The sequence below is a fragment of the Hypanus sabinus genome, chromosome 2, assembly GCF_030144855.1.
Source record: "Hypanus sabinus isolate sHypSab1 chromosome 2, sHypSab1.hap1, whole genome shotgun sequence".
Classification (NCBI taxonomy): domain Eukaryota; kingdom Metazoa; phylum Chordata; class Chondrichthyes; order Myliobatiformes; family Dasyatidae; genus Hypanus; species Hypanus sabinus.
In genome coordinates this window covers 191,098,178-191,123,447 of record NC_082707.1, presented here as the reverse complement: position 1 = coordinate 191,123,447, position 25,270 = coordinate 191,098,178, and the positions used below count along the sequence as shown (strand labels likewise).

The following is a 25,270-nucleotide window of genomic DNA, read 5'->3' as shown; positions in this document are numbered from 1 at the left end:
AAATGAAATCCGAAAAAAACATTCTCGAAATGATGTTTTAAAAGAACAACTTTTTTTAAAAAAAAAGTTAAGAATCAAGCAGCTTTTAAATTGTAGATGACGAAGGGGGTGGAGAGAATTAAAGAGGATGTTTGTGCTTAGGTGGTGGCCAAGGGCCACAATGCTTGTGGGTGCCAAGTACACACTTGTCCATGTACGGAATAAGTGCACATATCCTTTAAAGTAAAATTTATTTCTTCAGGAACCTGAAAAGGTGGAAAAGAAAATATATGAACTAATGTAGAGTGGGAAGTGGAGAAGCAGCACATAATGTTGTGTTGTCAGAATCATGGTGATGCAAACAGTCAATGACTTAACTCGCTTAAGGCTGAGAACTGGGACAAATAGTTCAATACTTCCATTTAATATCAGATAAATGTATGCAATATACATCCTGAAATTCTTGTTCTTCACAGACATCCATGAAAACAGAAAAAATAGTGACAGTTAAAATGTTGAAACTCAAAAGCACCCCCCACTCCCCCCGCCATACACAAGCAGCAACAAAGCAATGAACTTCCATCCACTTCCTCAAAAAAGCATCAGCAACCTCCACCCTCCAAGCCCCTGATAAAGACCACAATCTGTAGTACAACAAAAACTAATCGATCAACCAACAATTTGACATACCACAGGCTTTCTCCCTAATAAAGGGAAAAAGAGGTGTCCCCATTTCACAGCAAGAGGGGAGTCATAACAAAAACAACTGGCTGATTTATGATGTTAAAAGTCTGTTGCACTGCCTCCCTCTTCCCTCCCGAGTTCTGTGACACGAGAATCAGCAACTATCTCTCATCCACCAACGAGAGAGACAGAGAGAACACAACTCGCTGAGTATAATGCCTCCAACAGCTGATCCACTGTTCCCGATCTCTGTTCTCTCCTGTGACACTTAAGTTGGTGGTACTGGCTTCGATTCAGCCCGTCCACAGGGCTGCGAGACCTCAGATCCCTGAAGGCGCGCTCGTCTTCTAGGCCACATCTTTGAGTTATCAAAAAGTGGCTGGTCGGGAGCGGGTCCCACCACTGCAAATAACCTAAGTCTGAGTGCTACTGCAGGTCAGGGTCTTCAACAGAACCTCATCCACCCTGAAAAGGAAAAGGAGAGATGTCAAAGGTAGGAATTAAGTTCTTTCTGTAGATTGACATGGAGTCGCAATATAGCGCTGCCATGACTCCACCTCTGCCTACATAAAGGCAGATAGTGCATACTGAAAGGAGAACTTCGGGAGAAATTTATCAACCTTAACGTTATTGATATGAATGCCTTTTACTTAGCCTTGCTGTCACCCCAGTCACAGATTCATAAGCCATCAGAGCAGAATTAGACAACTCAGCCCATCGAGTTTGCTCCATCATTCCAACATGGCTGATTAATTAGCCCTCTCAATCCCATTCTCTTGCCTGAGCCCATGACCTTTGACACCATGACTAACCAAAAACCTATCAATCTCTGCTTTCAATACACTCAATGACTTGGCCTCTGCAGCCGTCCCTGGCAATGACTTATACATGTGCACAAGAAATTAATTCCTTCTCTTATCTGTTCTAAATGAATATCCCTCTATTCTGAGACTCACCCACTACGGGAAACAACCACTCCACATCCACTCTTGTCTAGGCTTTAAATATTCGATAGGTTTCAATGAGATGTCCTTTCATACTTCTGAACTCCAGCGGATACAGGCCCTCGTACATCAAATGCTCCTCGTACATTGACCCTGTCATTCCCAAGATCATTCTTGTGAACCTCCTCTGGACCCTCTCCAATGCCAGCACATCTTTATTAGATAAGTGGCCCAAAACTGCTCACAATAGTCCAAGTGTGGTCTGATAATGCCAGATAAAGGGGATGCAGTGGATGTTGTATATTTGGACTTTCAGAAGGCCTTTGACAAGGTGCTTCACTTGAGGCTGCTTACCAGGTAACGAGCCCATGTTATGTCAGAAAAGTTACTAACACGGCTAGAACATTGGCTGATTGGAAGGAGGCAGCAAGTGGGAATAAAAGGATCCTTTCTGGTTGGTTGCCAGTGACTAGTGGTGTTCTGCAGAGGTCAGTATAGGGACCACTTCTTTTTATGCTGTATATAAGTGATTTAGATGATGGAATAGATGGATTTGTTGCTAAGTTTGCAGATGATGCAAAAACTGGTGGAAGGGCAGGTAGTGTTGAGGAAACAGGTAGGATGCAGAAGGACTTAGACAGGAGAATGGTCAAGAAAGTGACAAATGAAATATAATGTTGGAAAATGCATATTCATGCACTTTGGTAGTAGAAATAAATGTGCAGACTGTTTTCTAAATGGGAGGAAAATCCAGGAATCTGGGATGCAAAGGGACTTGAGAGTCCTTTTGCAGAACACCCCAAGGTTAACTTGTAGGTTGAGTTGGTGGTGGGAAAGGCGAATGCCGTATTAGCATTCGTTTCAAGAGGTCTAGAATATAAGAGCGAGGATGTGATGCTGAGGCTTTATAAGGCACTGGTGTGGCCTCAGCTTGAGTATCGTGAACAGTTTCAGGCTCCTCATCTTAGAAAAGATGTGTTGGTATTGCAGAAGGTCCAGAGGAAGCTCATAAGGATGATTCCAGGAATGAAAGGGTTATCATAAGAGGAACATTTGATGGCTCTGGGACTGTACTTGTTGGAATTCAGAAGGATGAGGGGGGATCTCATTGAAACCTTTTGAATGTTGAAAGACCTAGACAGAGTAGATGTGGAAAGAATGTTTCCCATGATGGGGGAGTCTAGGACAAGCGAGCACAGCCTCAGGATAGAGGGGCCCTTTCATAACAGAGATGTGGAGAAATTTCTTTAGCCAAAGGGTGTTGAATTTGTGGAATTTGTTGCCACATGCAGCTGTGGAGGCCAGATCGTTGGGTGTATTTAAGGCAGAAATTGATTGGTTCTTGATTGGATGTGACATCAAAGGTTATGGAGAGAAGGCCAGGAACTGGGGTTGGGGAGGAGAAAAAAGGATCAGCCATGATTGAATGGTGGAGCAGACTCGATGGAGCAGATGGCCTAAAATTCTGTTACTATTTATTTTGTTCTTATAAAGCCTCAACATCTTGGTCTTATATTTGCATCCTCTCAAAATGAGTGCTTACATTGCATTTGCCTTCCTTACCACCAGCTCACCTGCAAGTTAATTTTTAGAGTATCCTGCATGAGGACCCACAAGTCCCCTTGCACCTCTGATTTTTGAGTTTTCTCCCCTTTTAGTAAATAGTCTACACCTTTATTCCTTCTACCAAAGTACATGACCATCCTCTTCCCTACACTGTTTGCCATTTGCCACTATTTTGCCCATTTTTGCCTATTGGACCAAGTCCTTATGCAGGCTCTCTACTTCCTCAATACTACCTACTCCTGCAGAACACCATTTATCACCGGCAGCCAACTGGAATAGGCCCCCTTTATTCCGACTCTTTGTCTCCCACCAATCAGCCAACTTTCTATCCCTTGTTAAACAACCTCATGCGCGGCACCTTGTCAAAGGCCTTCTGAAAATCCAAGTAAACAACATCACTGGCTCTTCTTTGTCTATTCTGCCTGTTATTTCCTCAGAGAATTCCAACAGATTTGTCAGGCATGGCTTCACCTTAAAGAAACCATGCTGACTTTGGCCTATTTTACCAACTACCCCAAAACTGCATCCTTAATAATGGACACCAACATCTTCCCAACCACTGAAGTTCAGGCTAACTAGCCTATAATTTCCTTTCTTCTGCCTTCCCCCAAGCCATCAGACTCTTCAATACAGTACCCAGAGTCTGGATTGACACCAACTTAATGCTCTCTACTGTGCCTATTGTCTTGTTTATTATTTATTGTAATGCCTGCACTATTTTTGTGCACTTTATGCAGTCCTGGGTAGGTCTGTAGTCTAGTATAGATTTGTGGTGTTTAACGTAGTTCAGTGTAGTTTTTGCATTGTTTCATGTAGCACCATGGTCCTGAAAAAACATTGTCTTGTTTTTACTGTGTACTGTACCAGCAGTTATAGTCAAAATGACAATAAAAAGTGACTTGACTTGACTTCCTCCCTCCTTAAAGAGTGGAGTGACATTTGCAATTTTCCAGTCCTTTGGAACCATTCCAGGATATAATGATTCTTAAAAAAGTTAATTAGTAATGCTTCCACAATCTCTTCAGCCACCTCTTTCAGAATGCTGGGGTGTACACCATCTGGTCCAGATGACTTACATACCTTCAGACTTTTCAGCCTCCCAAGCACCTTCTCCTTAGTAAAGCAACTTCACTGACAACTGCCCCCAACACACTCAAAATTTCTGACATACTGCTAGTGTGTTCCACAGTGGATACAAAATGCTTATTAAGTTCATCTGCCATGTCTTCGTTCCATTGCTACCTCTCCAGTATCATTTTCCAGTGATATCCACTCTTGCCTCACTTTCACTCTTTATATCTGAAAAAAACTGGTATCCTCTCTGATATTTTTGATGAGCTTATCTTCATATTTCTCTCCTTATGTTTTTTTTCAGTTGTCTTCTATTTGTTTCTAAAAGCTTCCCAATCCTCTATAACTTTCCACTATTTTTGCTATATTGTAAGCCCTCTCTGTTGCTTTTAAGCTGTCTTTTGACTTCCCTTGCCAGCCACAATTGTCCAAGTGCCCCAAAGAATGAATGATAGTTAAACATTAGAACCCCAAAGCCCCCCCCAGCTCCCCCCACGCATAAGCAGCAGCAAAGCAACCACCCCTCCCCCACCAACAAAAAAGCATCAGCACCCTCCACCGAGCACTCAAGTGTGCAGCAAAGCATCAATAAAGACACAGACGCAGTACCGGGTATTCGACATACCACAGGCTATCTCTCTCCCTAATAAGAGAAAAAGAAGTATTCCCATTTCACAGCAAGAGGGGAGACATAACAAAACAACTTGCTGATATATGGTGTTAAAGTCTGTTAAATTGCTTTTTCCAAGCTCTGTGCTCAAAGATCTTGGGTCTCTGGGCACACAGCCAGCAGCCAACTTGCTGCTTTCAATCTTCCGTGTACTCCCATGACACATTAGGTGGCAACGACCTTGAATCTGCCCGCCTCCAGAGCCATGAAAGTCTGGCTCCCTGAAGGTTCACTGGTCTCCCAGGCTGCGTCCTTGGCATATCAAAAAGTGGCCGGTCATGAGGCCCTGAGAACAAGATCCATTTCCACAAAGAACCAAAGTCAGTGTGTAACTCCAGGTCAGGGTCTTCAAAAGAGCCCTGAAAAGCAAAAAAAGAGATACTAAAGATAAAACTAGAGCTGTTTCTGAAGATGCAAGCAAAGAGGTTGCTGTTAGGCACCATCATCCTAAGCCCCGCCCTCCTGTATTTGTGATTTATCTATCTTGCAACTTCTGAATTACCCCCAGAAACTCTAGCCATTACTGTTCTGTCATCATCCCTGCTAGTGTCCGCTTCTATTTAACTTTGGCCAGCCTCTCTCATGCCTCTGTAATTCCCTTTACTGCACTGTAACACTCATACATCTGACTTTATCTTCTCCCTCTCGAATTGCAAGGTGAATGCTGTGATACTATCACTGTCTCCCAAGTGTTCGTTAATTTTAAGTTCCCTAATCAAACCCAATAGCCATTTTCAAATTGCCTTTCCCCTAGTGGGCTGAACCACAAGATGCTCTAAAAAACCATCTCAAACACATTTTACAAATTCTCTCTCTTGGGATCCAGAACCAACCTAATTTTCACAATCTACCTGCACAGTGAACACGCCCTCCCATGAGTATCGTAACATTGCCCTAGATACACGTCTTTTCTACTCACTGTTGTAACTTGTATCCCACATCCTGGCTACTGTTTGGGTGCCTGTATGTAACTACCACCCTTGCAGTTTCTTAACTGTACCCACAAGGTTTCTATATCAACCGATTCTAACTCAGCTCTTTCTAAGGAATTGATGTCACTTTTTACCAACAGAGCCAACCCACCCCCTCTGCCTGTTCTTTCAATACAAGGTGTATCCTTGGGTGTTAAGCTCCCAACCATGTCTCAGTGATGCCCAAAACATCATACCTGCCAAAATTTTAACTGCGCAACGAAGTTATCTACCTTATTCCATATACAGCGTGCATTCAAAGATAACACCTTCAATTCTGTATTCATCACCCATTTTCAATTTTGCCCCACATGTTACACTTCAACTCTTCCCTCTGACTGCTATTTTATCATATCATCTGCCATTGCTTTCTCAGTGTCTCACCGCATTGACTTGTATACCAACTGCCCCATCCTCAGCCCTATCACTCCGTTTCCCATTGCCCCTGCCAACTTATTTTAAACCCTCCCCAACAACTCTAGCAAAACTGCTCACAAGTATGTTGGTTCCCCTTGGGTTCAGATGTAACCCATCCTGTTTGTACCTTCCCCAGAAGAGATCTCAATGATCCAGAAATCTGGAATCCTGCTCCTGCAACACTTCCTCAGTCACTCATTACTATCATCCTATTCCTGCCTTGACGACCACATGGTACTCTGAGTAATCCAGTGATTACTACTTTGTAAGGTGAGTGGCTTTCCCTAACTCTTCCCCTTTTCTATCTATGTCATTTGTCCAATGTGCACCATGACCTCTGGCTGCTCACCCTCCCACTTGAGAATCTTCTGCAGCTGCTCTGAGAAATCCTTGACCCTGGTAACTAGGAGACAAAATACAACATCCTGGCCCTAACTATCAAATCTCTTATCACTAACGCTCTGCCTGACCTTACCCTTCCCTGCTGAGCCTCAGAGTGGGCCACAGTGCCAGCAGGCTGGCTGCTGCTGCTGTGCCCTGATAGGTCATCCCCACAGCTGGTTGCAAAGGGGCATATTTGTTGCTGAGTGCAGTGGGCGTAGAAAACCCTGCACTGTTTAGAGTTCTATGGCATGGAAACAGGCCGTTCAGCCCAACTTGTGCTTACTGACCATCATGCTCATCCACGCTAATCCCATTTGCCTGTTTTGCCCTTGTCTTTCTAAACATTTCCTATCTATATACCTCTCAAAATGTCTTTTAAAATTTGTAATTCTATCTGCTCTGTTACTTTCTCCAACTCCACAACCCCATCACCCTGTGTGTGAAAGATTTATTCCTGATCCCCTTCAAATCTCCATCACCTTAAACTTATTGACCCTGATTCTAGGCAGCCTCACTATGGGAAGCAGACTCCAGCTATCTGTGCCTCTCATAATTTTGTATCCCTCTATCAGTTCACCTCTCAACCTCTTTCAGTCCAGGGAAAATAAATCCAGCCTCAGCCTCTCCAATCACCCCTTATAAATAACCCCCTTCCTGTTTAATATAGCCTCTGTAGGAGCCATGCATCTGTTCTCTATCTGCATTGAATTCTGTGTTGTGTGTTTGTTATGATAACTAATCACATGAGTGGGGGAGAATGTTACATCTTCATGCTTTGTTCTACATAGCTTGAGACTGGTGGATGTTGTATCTTCTGCTCAATAATACTTGTTTACGCTTTCACTTAGGTACCTTTAAGTTTTTTCGTTTAAAGATTTTAAGTTTGCTAATTGCTAATAAAGGATTGAATAAAGGATTTGACTTTTGGAGCAATCATTGGAGCTGGGGGCACTTCAAGCAAGAATAATAAGTCGGTAGAGGTTGCAGGCAGAGGCAATTTTTTGGCTTTGCCTCTTTGAATGTAAGGCCATGGCATAGCCCTAGAAAATTCTGTCCACTAGCTATAGCTGAAAAACAAGCTCTCAGCAAAGGGAAACATGGATGATTTAGCAGTCTAAGAGACAGGAGGTTTGGAGATCAAGACCGTTTACTGGGAAGATTAGGAAATTAGCATGTTATCATACTTGCCGTGCATTGATTTAAAAATGTTTCTTGTGAAGTTTCTAAACCTACATTTATTTTTAGACACAGCAACAGAATCTGAAGGTTGTGGAGAAATCTTGATATTTAGTCATATGCAGTATTGTAGACTGAACTTTACACAGATTGAGAAGTTGGAATCAGATTTATTATCACTCACACTTACTTACTTACTTATTGCTCATTATTCTGCTGGTGGTTTGGGCAGCAATGAAGGTGCTCCATCTCCAGTGGTGTTCAGAGCTTCCTTCATTCTGTCAGTAGCTTCCTCTTGGTTTTCACTACTATCAGTCATGCAAGTCCTGGAAGGAGACTCAGGAATACCATCGCACTCAGATGTAGAAGGATGCTTCATTGCTGTTTCCGTAACAATTTTTTTGACTAGTCAGGGTTGTTAACCCTGAGCTGAACCCCTGAACCTGGAGGACCAGTAGACCATTCTTCGTCTGGCCTCTACTTTGACCTGTTTGGCTTGGGTGACTGACCAAGAGCCAAAGCACAAGGCCCTGACTGGAGCCAACATAGCTCTCCAGGTCATTGAGGCACACAAGCCTCCAAACCCTACAGCAAGGTATGGTCCTCCTGGAGCTTTATCACTCATAGATGACAATAAGTTTGTTGTTTTGCAGTAGCAGCCCTGGTTGCATTTCTGCCTGGAATGGGATCTCCAAAGCGCAGGATTGCAAGAGACTGCAGAGGGTTGCAGACTCAGCTAGTTAATCACAGGCACACCCCACCCCACCATCAAGAACATCATCGAGAGGCGATCATCCCTCTTGAAGCACCATCAACATCAAGAACATGCCCTCTTCTCATTACTACCATCAGGGAGAAGGTACAGGAGTCTGAAGCCTATAGTCAGTGATTCATAAACAATTTCTTTGCTCCACCATCAATCGTCCATGAACACACTCATTTTATTTTGCACTCTTTATTTATTTGTAACTTATAGTAATTTTATGTCTTTGCATTATACAGCTGCCATAAAACAACAAATTTCATGTTACAACAGCTTTATGGCCAACTCATTTTATATGAATTATATTTCAAGAGAAAAGAATTATATTTTGAATCTTTAGTGTCTTCAGGAAACACCAAAATATTTTATTTCTTTGAAGTGCAGTCAGCTAATTTCTATGCAGCAAGACCCAGAAATGTAAATGTGATAAATAACCAGATGATAATACTAAGTACAAGTTAGGAAATTATTTCCTTTGGATCCATTAAATCAGATAACCACTTTCTACCTCTCCTGCTTGATTGGCTGAAATCTTCCAGAATTTTATGTTTTTGTTTGTAGAGAAATTGTAAAAGGAACATAAAACAAACACAGCATTGGAAAGGGCTCATCAGCCCACGATGTCCATGCCAAGCAAGATGCCAGTCTAATTTCAAAGTAAATTTTATTATCTAAGTACATATATGTCACCATAAATAATCCTGAGATTCATTTTCTTGTGGGTATACTCAACAAATCTATAGAATATATGTAAGGAGTTTGTACTGTATGTTCTCCCCATGACCGTGTGAGTGCTCTAGTTTCCTCCCACAGTCCAAAGACATACTGGTTGGCAGGTTAATTTATCGTAGTAAATTGTCCCGTGATTCGGCTAGATTTAATGATCTTTCAGTCTGAGTCTTGAAAGATCATTATTAATTACCTCTACAGTCTCTCCATCTACCTCTTTAAAAACCCTGGGGCATAGTCCATATGGTTCCAGATGACTGATCTACCTTCAGGCTTTTCAAAGTTCAAAGTACAGAGTATGTATATGTTATACAACCTTGATATTTGTGTCCTTTCAGGCAGCCACAAAACAAGAAACTCAAAAGAACCCATTAAAAAAAGGACCATCAAACACCCAATGCAAAAAAAAGACACAAGTTGTGCAAACACTAAAAGCAAGCTTCCCAAGCACTTTCTCCTTAGTAATACCAATGACACTCACTGTTGCCCTCTTTCACTCTTGCATTTCTGGCATATTGTTAATATCTTCTGCAGTGAAGACTGACACAAAAATACATATTAAGTTCATGCACCATTTCTTTATCCCCCAATATTACCTCCCTAACGTCATTTTGCGTCAGTCCTCTCTTGTCTCTCTTCCACTCTTTATATATTTGAAAAACTTCTGGTATTCTCTTTTATATTATTGGGTAGCTTACCTTCATATTCCATCTTTTCTCTCCTAACAGCATTTTTTAGTTGACTCCTTTTGGTTTTTAATAGTTTCCTAATCCTCTAACTTCCCACTAATTTCTGCTATATCATATGCCCTCTCTTTTACTTTAATGCTATCTTTGACTTCCCTTGTCAGCCACAGTTGCCTCATCTTCTGTTCAGAATATTTATCTTTGCAAAATATCTTTTCTGTTCCTTCCAAATTTCTCCAGAAACACCAGCCATTCCTGTTCTGCTGTCCTTGCTAGTGACCACTTCCAATTAACTTTGGCCAGCTTCACTATCATGCCTCTGTAATACCCTTTACTCCATTGTAATACTAATGAAACTGATTTTAGCTTCTCCTTCTCAAACTTAAGATTGTTGATGAAATATATCAAGTCCTGCCTGAGATGTGACTTCAATCTGCTTCAATTTGCTTACTGTCACAGCAGATGCTTTGGTCTTCACTTAACCCTGAAACATCTGGACAGCAAAACTGTGTACATCAGGCTGCTTTTTGTCAATTACAGTTCAGCATTCAATACCATTATCCCCTCAAAACTAACCAATAAGCTTCAAGATCTGGGTCTCAATCCTTCCTTGTGTAATTGGATCCTTGATTTCCTCACTTGCAGACCCCAGTCAGTTCGGATATGCAACATCTACTCTACAATTTCAAAGGGCTGATCTTGTGAACTGAACAGAGTTATTGAGCTAAACAGTCACTCAAGCTGAACTTGGTTTCTTCAATATTGAGACCACATTTTGAGCACCATACAAAACTTAATAAATTGGAAGAACTGTAAATGAATTGCTGCTTCACCTGGAAAAACTGTTTTGCTTTTTGGAACGAGCATTTCTTCTCCTATAACTGCATACAAAATGTCAAGAAGTGGTAGGTGGAGGTAGTAGAGTGTAAAACTCTGGTTAGGCCACATCTGGAGTATTGTGTACTGTTCTGGTCACCCCAATATGGGATGGATGTTGAGGCTTTGGAGAGGGTGACAAGAGGTTCACCAGGATGCTGTCTGGTTTAGAGGGCATGTGCTATCATGACAGCCTGGATAAACTTGGTTTATTTTCTCTGGAGAGGCGGAGGCTGATGGGAGATCTGACAGATGTTTATAAGATTATTATAGTAGATACAGTAGACAGGGAGAATCTGTTTCACAGTGTTGAAATGTCTAAGACCAAAGGGGATACATTGAAGGTGGGAGGGGGTAGGTTCAAAGGACATGTGAGGGGTAAGTTTTTTTACTCAGAGAGTTGTGGATGCCTGGAATGCACTGCCTGGTATGGTGGTAGAGGCAAAGACATTACAGGCTTTTAAGAGACTTTGATAGGCACATGAATGTAAGGAAGATAGAGGGATGTGGACATTGTGTAGGTTCGTGGGATTAGTGTTTGTGTGTTTTTGATTTGCTTTTTAGCTGGTTTGGCACAATATTGTGGGCTGAAAGGTCTGTTTCCTGTGCTGTACTGTTCCATGTTCTAGAAAGTTGTGTAAGAAACAATCCCTTTGGAATAATGAAGTGAGAGCATGGGAGGGGAAGATGAGTCCAGTGGCTGGTGGAGCAGAAGCTTACGGGTTGGGGAGACAGAGCTGAGCTGAGTGCAGCAAATCAGGAAATAGAAAGGTCAAACAGTGAGAGCCCTTATTATGTGTCATAACTCCAACACTTTAAACTAATTACAAGAAAAGCACAAAGCCAGGAGATACCTTGTGTACATTCAATTTTATTTTAAGCAAAATTTGCACTCTGATGTGATGGTGTAATGACATTTGTCATTCATGAGCTTTTACATATAACCCTCAATACATTATGTAAACAGCAACAAATGCTTAATCAAACAATATATTTACAATATTACTCAATTATTACTAACATATTAAAAATGCAACAGCTTTGTCAACCGTTGAAACCCGGTCAGAAAAAAAAGGAAGACATTTTAAAAAACCATTATAGAAAGTCTCATCATCAGAGCGGATATAACTGGGAGAAAGTAGAGTTCCGTGACAAAGAACGTTGTAGGAGATGTAGTGAGATAACTAGGGAGTTCATTGTTCAAAGTAAATTTATTATCCAATTACATAAATGTCACCACATACGAGATTCATTTTCCTGCAGGCATACTCAATAAATCTCCACATGGCCTTGAGTCACCTGGACAATACAAATACCTACGTCAGTGTTTAACAACACCATTCGTACAGTTCTGATCAAAATGCTACAGAACTTGGGCCTCTGTACCTTCCTCTGCAACTGGACCCTCGACTTCCTTACTGAAAGACCACAATCTGTGTGGATTTGTGATAACATCTCCACCTCGCTGACAATCAACACTCGTGCATTTCAAGGATATGTTCTTATCCCACTGCTCTACTCTACACCCATGATTCTGTGGCTAGGCACAGCACAAATGCCATCGATAAATTTGCTGATGCACAATCATTGTTGGGTGTACAGGAGTGAGATATACCAGCTAGTTGAGTGGTGTTGCAGCAACAAACTTGCACTCGACATCAGTAAGTCCAAAGAGCTAATTGTGGACTTTAGAAAGAGTAAGATGAGGGGACACTTACCATTCCTCTAGAGGGATCAGAAGTGGAGAGAGTGAGCAATTTCAAGTTCCTGTGCGTTAATATTTCTGAGGACCGATTCCAGTCCCAACATATTGATGCAGCTATAAAAAAAGGCAAGACTGCAGCTATATTTCATTAGGAGTTTGAGGAGATTTGGTATGTCACCTAAAACACTTGAAAATTGATACAGATGTACTGTGGAGAGCATTCTGACTGGCTACACCACCATCTGGTGTGGGGGGGGGGGGGGACATGGTGGGCTACTGTGTAGGATTGTAGTAAGCACCAGAGTTGTGAAATGAGTCAGCTCCACAGCTCCATCATGGCTACCAACCTCCATAGTATCCAATCTTCAAGGAGCAGTGCTTCAAAAAGGTGGCATCCATTATTAAGAACCCCCATCCCTCTTCTTATTGTTACCATTAGGGAGGAGATACTGAAGCCTGAAGGCACACACTCAGCAATTCAAGAACAGCTTCTTCTCCTCTGCCATCCAATTCCTAAATGAACACTACCTCACTACTTTATTATTTATATTTTTGCATTACTTATTTAACTAATGGATATACATATACATTTATATATTTACTGTAATTCACAGTTTTTGCTCTAAATTTTCATGTAATGCATTTTACTGCTGCAATGAATTTCATGACACATGCTGGTGATAATAAACTTGAATAGAATAATAACCATAATAGAATCAATGAAACACTGCACGTAATTGGGCATTTGACCAATGTGCAAAAGAAAGCAAGCTATGTAAATACAAAAAGAATAATAATAATAATAAATAAATAAGCAATAAATATTGAGAACATAAGATGAAGAGTCCTTGAAAGTGAGTCCAGTTTAGTGGGAATATTTCAATGATGGGTGAAGTTAAGCTGAGCTTAGAAATCCCCTTTGGTTCAAGAGCCTGATGGTTGAGGGGTAATAACTATTCCTGGAGGAGTGAATCTTGAGGCTCCTGTACCTTCTTCCTGTTGGCAGTAGTGAGAAGAGAGCAAGTCCTGGGCATTGGTAGTCCCTGATGATGGATACTGCTTTCCTGTGACAGATCTCCATTTAGATGTGCTCTATTGGTGGGGAGGACTTTACTCGTGATGCACTGGACAGTATTCACTACTATTTATAGTATTTTCCATTCAAGGGCATTGATTTTTCCATACTAGGTTGTGATGCAGTCAGTCCATATACTGTCCACCACACATGTATAGAAGTTTGTCAAAGTTTTAAATGTCAGGCTCCAGGGTACCTATGGACGACTCAAGCAGCAGCAGTACTCTCAATGTATACAATTAAATATTCTCATTTCAGCCTGATACAGCTTAAAAGCACAACTGCTTCCAAGGTCAGTACAATCAACAAAGATGTCTTAGTGTGTCCAAATGAACTATCGCTGCTTAAAACTGACGGAAACAACTCTTAACTGTGGATGGAAGCGCCCACGGAGGAAGCGTGGCAGTAGATTAGGGCTGATGATGGTATCCATTAATCTCGCGAGACCATGGATCTGCACCTAGAAAGTCTTTCTCTCTCCAGGGCGCAGGCCTGGACAAGGTTGTATGGCAGACCAGCAGTTTCCCATGCAGCAAGTCTCCCCTCTCCACGCCACCAATGTTGTCCAAGGGAAGGGCAAGGCCTGATACAGCTTGGCACCAGTGTCATCGCAGGAGTTGCCAGAACGAGGTTGAAGGCAATGTCGGACTGCCTTAGGGACTCCAGCTCCCGGATTTGTCCTCAGGGTTTACTCCTGAAGCCTTTCCCATGAGTGGGTTTGAAATCAGAGTTTTCCCTCTCTTAGATGGACTGCCTTCCCAGGCTGACAAGCTCCATCTACCCAAATATCAGTGTGTTTAAGGAAACGGGGTTTTAAACTCCCAATACCGATTATCTTGCTGGCAAACGTGCAGTCTCCAGTGAATAAAATCGATAATCTCAGAGCTAGGGTGTTGAATCAGAGGGACATTAGGACCGCGTGTGTCAGGATAGATCTATAGAGTCTCTCAAAAGCAGAGGTGGAGGAGTATGCCTCATGATCAACTCTTCTTGCTGTGCAAATATATCAGTGCTGTCCCAATTCTGCTCACCAGACCTGGAATATCTAGCAGTGAAGTGCTGTCCTTTTTAACTACCACGAGAGTTCTGTGGGGTCATTCTGGTAGCAGTTTACATTCCACCTCAGGCCAATGTCAAGCAGGCTTTAGATGATCTGAGTAATGGGATCAACATGCACAAAACAGCGCACTCTAACACCTTCACCATTGTTTAGAGAGATTTTAACCAGGCCAGTCTGAAAAAAATCACTAAGCAAATACCATCAACAGATCACTTGCAACACCAGAGGAAACAACACACTGGAACATTACTACAACACTATCAAGAATGCCTATTGTGCTATTCCACACCCTCACTTCAGGAAATCTGATCACCTGACTGAACTCCTCCTCCCCGAGTATAGACAGAGACTGAAGACTGCAACACCAGCAGTGAGGACCAAGGAGGTTTGGACAAGGGAAGTACAGCAGTGCCTACAGGACTGCTTTGAATTGGTGCAGTGGACTGTATTCAGGGATTCATCTTTGAACTGAGATGGGTATGCTGCAGTTGTTACTGACCTGTGTGGATGAGTGTGTGCCTACGAAGATTTGCTGCACATTCCCAAACCAAAAGCCAGGAGGTACGTCGTCTGCTGTAGGCAGATCTGTGGCATTCAAGTCTGGTGACCCAGGCCTGTACCAGAAAACCAAGTATGATTTGCGGAGGGCTATTTCAAGGGTTGAAGAGACATTTTTGAACGAGGTTGGAGGTGACATTGGATGTACAACTTCGGCAGGGTTCGCAAGACATTTCTTCCTACAAAGTGAAACCCAATAATATGAATGGCAGCGATGCTTCCCTACCAGATGAGCTCAACGCCTTCTATGCCCGCTTTGAAAGGGAGAATACAACTACCACTGTGAAGGTTGTACCTGATGCACCTGTGATCTCTGTCTCAAAGGTCAATATTAGGCTGTCTTTAAAGAGAGTGAACCCTTGCAAGGCGAAAGGTCACAATGGAGTACCCGGTAAGGCTCTGAAAACCTGTGCCAACCAACTAGTGGGAGTATTCAAGGACATTTTCAACACTCACTGCTACGGGCGGAACTTCCCACTTGCTTCAAAAAGCCAATAATTATACCAGTGCCCAAGAAGAATAACATGGGCTGCCTTAATGACTATCGCCTGGTAGCACTCACATCTGCAGTAATGAAATGCTTTGAGAGGCTGGTCAGGACTAGACTGAACTCCTGCCTCAACAAGGATCTGGACCCATTGCAATTTGCCTATCCCCACAATAGGTCAATGGCAGATGCAATCTCAATGGCTCTCCACATGGTTTTAGACCACCTGGACAACACAAACACCCACGTCAGGATGCTGTTCATCAATTATAACTCAACATTTAATACCATAATTCCCATAATCCTGATTGAGAAGTTGCAGAACCTGGGCCTCTGTACTTCCCTCTGCAATTGGATCCTCAATTTCCTAACCAGAAGACCACAATCTGTGCAGATTGGTGATAACATATCCTCCTCACTGACAATCAACACTGGCGCACCTCAGGGGCGTGTGCTTAGCCCACTGCTCTACTCTCTATATACACATGACTGTGTGGCTAGGCATAGCTCAAATGCCATATACAAATTTGCTGATGAAGCAACCATTGTTGGTAGAGTCTCAGGTGGTGACGAGAGGGCATACAGGAGTGAGATATGCCAATTAGTGGGGTGGTATCGCAGCAACAACCTGGCACACAACGTCAGTAAGACGAAAGAGCTGATTGTGGACTTCAGGAAGGGTAAGATGAAGGAACACATACCCATCTTCAGAGGGATCAGAAGTGAAAGTGAGCAGTTTCAAGTTCCTGGGTGTCAAAGTCTCTGAGGATCTAACCTGGTCTCAACATATTGAAGCAGTCATAAAGAAGGCAAGACATGAAATATACTTCATTAGGAATTTGAAAAGATTTGGTATATCAACAAATACACTCAAAAACGTCTATAAATGTACCGTGGAGAGCATTCTGACAGGCTGCATCACTGTCAAGTATGGGGGGGGGCTTCTGCACACCTAAAGAAGATGCAGAGGGTTGTAAATTTAGTCAGCTCCATGTGGAGGCAGCATGCATTATTAAGGACTTCCAGCACCCAGGGCGTGCCCTTTTCTCACTGGTACCATCAGGTAGGAAGTACAGAAACCTGAAAGCACACACTCAGTGATTCAAGAACAGCTTCTTCCCCTCTGCCATTCGATTCCTCAATGGACGTTGAACCCTTGGACACTACCTCACTTTTTTAATATATAGTATATTTTTTGCATGATTTTAATCTACCCAATATACATATACTATATAAGGTATACTGAATAAGATTTTTTTTTATTTATTTATTTATTTATTTATTATCTTATTTTTTTCTTCTATATTATGTACTGCATTGAACTGCCGCTGCTAAGTTAATAAATTTCACGTGCCGGTGATAACAAACAGGATTCTGATCTTTGCAAACCGCTTAAGACGAGTAGAGACGCTGCCGTGCTTTTTTCATAATTACATTTAGTTGCTGGGCCCAGGACAGGTCCTCCGAAATAATAACACCGAGGAATTTAAAGTTGCTGACTTCTCTGCCTCTGATCCTCCGATTGGGGTTATAAATTTCTTACCCCTTGCTTACCTAAAAGTCTTTTTGGATCATTCTGCGAGGTTTTTTTTATTCTTTTTGTCTCACTTTTAGGTTTTCGTACGTTTAGTACGGCAAAAGAAATACAGGGCCGATGTTGGAAAATCCGAACTGTTAAGAAGAGCATTGATTTTCTGCTGAAAGGTTCGAAATGAACAATTGTCGAGAACCAGGTCCATTCCAACAAGTGATCGGATGTCCCACGGCACTATTCTATGGGTGCACGCAACGTGCCGCTATAATACGCGTACCGAAACATGAGATTACGAGTCTGACAAAAGAAGAAAAAAATAAAAAGACATTTAAAATATGTTTTCGTTGATGGGATAGCTTAACTACGGCTTCACTTTGAGCTCATGGTGTGCAACAGTGACGATCCGTCCACAAGCCGAAGGCGCCACTGGGATTTGTAGTCAAACGTCTGATTAACTACAAACCCGACAGGCCTTGCGTTCCACGCATGCGTGGACCCAGCCTGTTGCCTGATCCTTGAGAGGTTGATGCATGAGTTCAGGGGTGAGTGAGTGGTTGGGGCCAGGGAGCCGACGCCAGTAACTAACTATATATAAACACAAAATTAGATAAGCAAACACTCAGTTATATTGGAGACTTTATTGTGTTTTCACCATGTTTAGAAGATTGTCAGCAGTCGTGGGTGTATGACTTCCTGTTAGCTCTCAGATGTGGTCAGATGTTTACACTGCCGGAGTGGGTATTGTGGGCTCAAGACTGAATCTGGAGCTCAGCAATCTAAGATCACTCATTCCACAGCGAGTGGAACATTGTCTGAGGTGTCATCAATCAAATGATGTTTAAACAGACTTCCTCGCACACTACCACGTGATCTTGCATTTTATTGTCTACCTGCACTCACTTTCTTTGAAACTGTTACACTTTGTTCTGCATTCTGTTATTATTTCACCTTGTACTACCTCTATGCACCGTGTAATGAATTGATCAGTGTTAACATTTATGCGAGACAAGCTATTCACTGCCCCTTGGTACATGTGACAATAATAATCTCATTAAATATTGAAAGCACTAGAGTGGAGAGGATGTTTCCTCTAGTGAGGTGTCTAGGAGCAGATGGCACAGCCTCAGAATACAATGGAATTCATTGCCACAAACGGCTGTGGAGGCAAGTCATTGGGTGTAACTGAAGTGGAGTTTGATTTTTGTTTGCCAGACAAAAGACCAATGTGCTATATTCTTTCTCAGTCCTCTGTTCTCAGTCTATAATCTTCAGCCTTTTTTAATACCATGAAGGTTTTTGCCTTTCATGCCGTGAGTTCTAATCCCCACCATTCCATGAGTAAATATAAATTAGTTGACTCTCTCTACACAAGCAGTTACTTACTATGAACCTATTCTGTTTCACTCTTTATGAAAGACACTGAGAGTAATTTTGGTGCCTCTTCTGTTAGCTAAGTTTTTTTACATGTCAGTGACTGGACTACATCTTCTTTGATTTTTTTTTGGATCAGCATTACTCCACCTCAGGCATTGATCCTCTGAGCCATGAATGAATGAATCAATGGACTGCAGATGCTATGGTCAAACCAAGACGTACAAAAAAGCTGGATGAACTCAGCAGGTCAGATGCTGCCCGACTTGCTGAGTTCATCCAGCTTTTTTGTCTGTCTTGAGTGAACTTCAGTAGATGTGTGGTGGAGAGTATATTGACTGGTTGCATCCAAAGAACACAGCAGTGTACACTAGATGAATTCCTCCATCAATAACTAATAGGAATTAATACACAGTTTTATAGTACTGTAGTAGTGTTGGTAATGTTCTAATTTGTTCTGTATTTTATTTAAATACATAATTTGTAACTCAGTTAAATGGCATTTTTATACCCTTTGAACTATTTCCATGAAATTTTGGCTAATTGGGACAGCCGCATAATTGGGCCAAAATTTAGTGGACCTGATGTGTCCTATTTGACTGTAACCCTCTGTATGTAATTTGATAATAAAATTACTTTGACATTGACTATGATGGGAAACTCAAAACTTGTTGATGTTTAAGGAATTGACTTTTAGTTTATAAATGTGGTCATTTAAAATCATGTTCACTGTTTCTTTTACATTTGCAGATGAACAGAAATAAAAATGAAGATGATGACTATTGGAACAGCACAAAATACAAAGGCTTCATGTTTGAAAATGATGATGATGAATTTGCCGAGGCAAGTAAACTGCCTGTATTTGGATTTCCTGTTGATATTGTTCCCTTTTTTTGGCCTTTGGATTTGTTGTAAATTGTACATAATGATCCTTTTTGGTGTGGAGGAGCAGAAAGGAGTGTCATTATTTATTTACTAAAAGTGCGGAGTAGTCCCTTCCAGCCCTTTGACCCCCGTTGCCCAGCACCCACCGACAACTCTGCCTTCAACCCTACCCTAATCATGGGATAATTTACAAGGACCAGTAAACCTGCCTGATACATCTTGGGGCTGTGTGAGGAAACCAGAGAACCCGCGCATTCCACGGGGAGGAAGGCGATATCTTACTTCAGACACCACGAACTGCTGGCAGCCATTAGAATGCTAATTTTGAACACTTGCACTGTAATCTTATGCACAGCAAGATCTCAGCATCAGGAGCTCAGTGTTTGACCAATTAATCTTGTTGCTTGAGAGTTTGTTCAGATAAGAATGTAGACCATCAGAGAATTCTCCATCCTCAGTGGAAGAGGCAGAGGTGATCTGAGTGAAAAGGCTTTTGAGGAAGCCAGGTAGTTGATTTGAAGGGAATGTTTAATGATTAAATGTTCCCTTTTGTTGCATCCTGACGTCTCCCTTTTCCATTCCCACATTTCTGGCAATCCATCTTCTGTCTTCTTGGAATTAATCAGAAACAGGTTTAATCTCTGACATACCTCATGGAATTTGTTAACTTTACAAGAGCAGTTCAATGCAATATATAGTAATATAGAAAAAACCATGAATTGCAATATGTATGTATATGCATATACTATGTATATATGTACATAAAATAGTTAAATAAGTCGTGCAAAAACAGAAATAAGAAAATGGATTTGATGTCCATTCTGAGATTGGTTGGCAGATGGGGAAAAAGCTGTTTCTGAATCGTTGAGTGTGTGCCTTCAGGCTGCTGTACCTCCTGGGGCATGTCCTAGGTGGTGGGGGTCCTTAATGATGGATGCTGCCTTTTTGTGGCACTGCTTCTTGAAGATGGCTTGGATACCTCGGAGACTAGTGTCCGTGCTGGAGCTGACTGAATGGACACTTTTCTTCTGCTTACTTTGATCCTGTGCAGTAGCACCCCCCCCCCCCCCCCCACCACCATACCTGACGGTGATGCAGCCAGAAATCAGAAAAAGACACTCATTGACTCCACCCCCACCCCTCCTTATTACTTCCTGCCTGTTTTGACACCTGCCAATTGTGTGAATCTTGCTTTTTTCACAACAGCAGATTAGGATCAGTGATCAATGTCATGATGAAGGGTCTCGGCCTGAAATATCAACTATTTATTTCTGTCCATAGATTTAGCCTGATCTGCTGAGTTCCTCCAGCATTTTGTGTTTGTTGGTCATTTACTTTTCCTTGGATCTGACATAGAAACAGAGGCAGGCAACTCAGCCAGTTAGGTCTGCCCAACCCTGAGCCTGTTGACGTTGCCCTATTTAGGTGGTGTGTTTTAGACACGGAGGGAAGATAATTAACTCTACTTTAGAACAGTAGTCGACAAATCTCAGGCCTGAAACTGCAGAGTGACTAAAGGTTCAAAGTACATTTATTATCAAAGTATGTATACAGAATGCAACCTTGAGATTCATCCTCCTGTAGGCAGCTATGAAACAAAGAAACACCATATAGTCTGTTCAAATAAAACATCAAACACCCAACGTGCAAAAAAAGACCCAATTGCACGAATGACAAAAAGTGAGCAAATAACACATAGAATGTCAGACGTCGAACCAGGAGTCAAGGAGTATTAACTTTAGTTCAGTTCAGTTCAGCGCTGCACTGCTGGCTGATGACAGACCACAGAGCCTGTCTTCACCAAAGCACCCCGATTAAACGAGTAACCAGAATCCAGGATTATTGACAAAAGTGAAATTATTCTTCTATTGAGGTGGTTTGAGAATAATTACATATTGCAAATTCTGTGCATGAAATCAATCCCAGTCACTTGCAATTGGTGTGTGATTGACGGAGATATCTCAACATAGATATGTTGGCCACAAAATGATATATGAGTAGTTCTTATAAATGATACATAAATTATGTAAGTAGCTCTGTCTACTGCTTCATTGGGTGGATGTTAGTGGTAAAATACATTGAGATATTAGGTTAAGTGAGTTGCACCATACAGAGACCATAAGACATAGGAGCAGAATTAGGCCATCAAGTCTGCTCCACCATTCAGTCATGGCTGATCCTTTATTTCAATCTCCTCCTCAAAACCAGTTTCCGGCCTTCTCCCTGTAATCTTTGATGCCATGTCCAATTAAGAACTTATCAATCTCTGCCTAAAATACACCCAACGATCTGGCCTCCACAGCTGCATGTAGCATCAAATTCCACAAATTTGCCACCCTTTGGCGAAAGAAATTTCTCCGTTTTGAAAGGACGCCCCTTTATCCTGAGGCTGTGCCCTCCTGTCCTAGATTCTCCCACCGTGGGAAACATCCTTTCCACATCTACTCTGTCTAGGCCTTTCAACATTTAAAAGGTTTCAATGAGATCACCCCTCATTCTTCTGAAATTCCAGCGAGTACAGACCTAGAGCCATCAAATGTTCCTCGTATGATAACTCTTTCATTCCTGGAATCATCCTTGTGAATCACCTGTGGGTCTTCTCCAGTGCCGGCACATCTTTGCTAAGATGAGGGGCTCAAAACTGTTCACAATGCTCAAGGTGAGGCCTCATCAATGCCTTATAAAGCCTCAGCATCAAGTCCTTGCTCTTGTATTCTAGACCTCTTGAAATGAATGCTAACATGGCATTTGCCTTTCTCACCACCGACTCTACCTGCAAGTTAACTTTCAGGGTGTCCTGCACAAGGACTCCCAAGTTCCTCTGCATCTCAGATTCTTGGATTTTCTCCATGTTTAGAAAATAGTCCGCACATTTATTTCTATGCATTTTCTAGCATTGTATTTCATTTGCCACTTTCTTGCCCATTCTCCTAATCTGTCCTTCTGCATCCTACCTGTTTCCTCAACACTACCTGTTCCTCCACCAATCTTCTTATCATCTGCAAACTTGGCAACAAAGCCATCTATTCCATCATCTAAATCATTTATATACAGCATAAAATGAAAGGGTCCCAAAACCAAACCCTGTGGAACACCACTAGTCACTGGCAGCCAACCAGAAAAGGATCTTTTTATTCCCACTTGCTGCCTCTTACCAATTAGCCAATACTCTAACCATGTTAGTTACTTTCCTGTAATTCCATGGGCTCTTAACTTGGTAAGCGGCCTCCTGTGTGGCACCTTGTCAAATGCCTTCTGAAAGTCCAAATATATAACATCCACTGCATCCCCTTTATCTATTCTGATTGTGATCTCCTCAAAGAATTCCAACAGGTTCGTCAGGCAGGATTTTCCCTGAAGGAAACCATGCTGACTTTGTACTATCTTGTCCTGTGTCACCAAGTGCTCCATCACCTCACCCTTAACAATTGACTCTAACATCTTCCCAACCACTGAGGTCAGGCCAACTGGTCTTTAATTTCCTTTCTGCTGCCTTCCTCCTTTCTTAAAGAGTGGTAACATCTGCAATTTTCCAGTCCTCTGGCACCATGTCAGAGTTCAATGATTTTTGAAAGATCATTACTAATGCCACCACAATCTCTAACGCTACCTCTTTCAGAACCCTAGGGTGCAATTCCTCCGGTCTGGGTGAATTATGTACCTTTAGGTCTTTCAGCTTTTTGAGCACCTTCTCGCTTATAACAGTAACTGCATCCACTTCTCTACCTTTATACACTACAACATCAGTCACACTGCTAGTATCTTCCACAGTGAAGACTGATGCAAAATACTCATTTAGTTCATCTGCCATCTCCTTCTCCCCCATTATTATTTCTCCTGCCTCATTTTCTAGCAGTCCTATATCCACTCTCATTTCCCTTTTATTTTTAAGGTACTTGTAAAAACTTTTATTATCCACTTTGATATGATTAGATATCATTATCTAATTGTTATTATATAATTATGATTATGTAATTAGAATCTATTCATACAAAGGTAGTAAGTGAAAATGCAGTGAGTAATCCAGTGGAATCCAATTGGGCGGTACGGTAGTGTAGCAGTTAGCGCAATTGCTTTATTGCACCAGTGATCACCGATCATGGTTCAATTCCTGCTGCTGTCTAAAGGGAGTTTGTACGTTCTTCCCATGACTACATGGGTTCCCTCCAGATGCTCCAGTCTCATCCCACATTCCAAAGACATACTGGATAGGTTTAGTGAGTTGTGGGCATGCTACGTTGGTGCAGGAATATGGTGACACTTGCTGGTTCCCCCCCCCCCAGCATAACCCTCAGACTGTTGGTTGTTGACGCAAAATGAGGCTTTTCACTGTGTGTATCAACGTATGTGTGACAAAACTAATTTCAGAATAGGGATTCCATCCATTTTCCAGTTTGTTATTTTAAATAAATGTTTAACCTTTATTAATAAATGTTTTAGTTGGAAGTGTGTATCGTCTCTGATGTGAGACTAATTGTGTTGCAGTGCTCTGATGGGAATAGGGTTGTAAACAAAACTACAGAAATGGCATCAGAGCCATCAGCCCAGCTCCTAATTTATATCTTGCTATACAACCCAGGGATCATACCAGACCAGCGATCCCTGCTGATGAGCATGTGCGTGTGGCTCTTGCAGGATTGTCTGATTGTAGGTTTGAGATGCCTATTTCTATGAAGTTTTATTAGAGTGTTTTAGGAAATAGAACTGAACATCACAGTACAGGTCCCTCGGCCCATGTTATTGTGCAGACCGGGTGGTAAGAGTGGGCTCCCTCACCTCTGCCCCCCTGACCCTCAACACAGGTGCCCCTCAGGGCTGTGTCCTAAGCTCCCTCCTTTCCTCTCTGTATACCCATGACTCTGCTACTACCCATAGCAACCATCTGCTAATTAAATTTGCTGATGACACTACACTGCTTGGCCTAATCTCAAATAATAATGAGAGAGGATGTCACCACCCTGACACAGTGGTGCCAAGAAAACAACCTCCCCCTCAATGTTGCAGAAACAAAGGAGCTAGTTGTGGACTACAGGAGGAATGGAGACAGGGTAACCCCCATGGACATCAATGGATCTGCAGTTGAGAGGGTGAAGAACTTTAAGTTCCTTGGCATAAACATCACCGAGATCTCATGTGGTCTCTGCAGACTAGCTGTGTGGTGAAAAAGGCGCACAGTGCATCTTTCACCTCCGATGGTTGAAGAAGTTTGGTATGGATCGCCAAATCCTAAGAACTTTCTGTAGGGGTACAATTGAGAGCATCCTGACTGGCTGCCTCACTGCCTGGTATGGGAACAGTACTTCCCTCAATCGGAGGACTGTGCAGAGAGTGATGCAGACAGCCCAGCACATCTGTAAATATAAACTTCCCATTATTCAAGACAAGAAGGATCATTAGGGGCCCAAGTCACCCCAACCACAAACAGTTCCAGCTGTTACTATCTGGGAAATGATACCGCAGCATAAAAGCCAGGACCAACAGGCTCCAGGACAGCTTCTTCCCCCAGGCCATCAGACTGCTTAATTCATGCTGACACAACTGTATTTCTTTGTTATATTGACTATCCTGTTGTACATACTATTTATTATAAATTACTATAAATTGCACATATAGACAGAGATGTAACGTAAAGATTTTTACCTATAAAAGGACATAACGTGTATGTCTTTGAAATGTGGG

At 42.1% G+C, this 25,270-nt stretch overlaps 1 protein-coding gene across 2 annotated transcripts in view; it reads left to right on the top strand.

The window, feature by feature from the left end:
- Positions 1 to 25,270, top strand: part of vipas39 (VPS33B interacting protein, apical-basolateral polarity regulator, spe-39 homolog) — a 92,631-nt gene that overhangs the window by 234 nt on the left and 67,127 nt on the right. The window contains exons 1-2 of one of the 2 annotated variants that reach the window (XM_059961786.1): positions 11,835 to 17,877; positions 19,457 to 19,549. In XM_059961786.1, the coding sequence (XP_059817769.1) occupies positions 17,866 to 17,877; positions 19,457 to 19,549 (105 nt within the window). In that variant the 5' untranslated portion in view covers positions 11,835 to 17,865. Of the gene's footprint in view, positions 1 to 11,834; positions 17,878 to 19,456; positions 19,550 to 25,270 lie in introns of those variants that run through there. The other variant, XM_059961793.1, reaches the window with a different exon arrangement.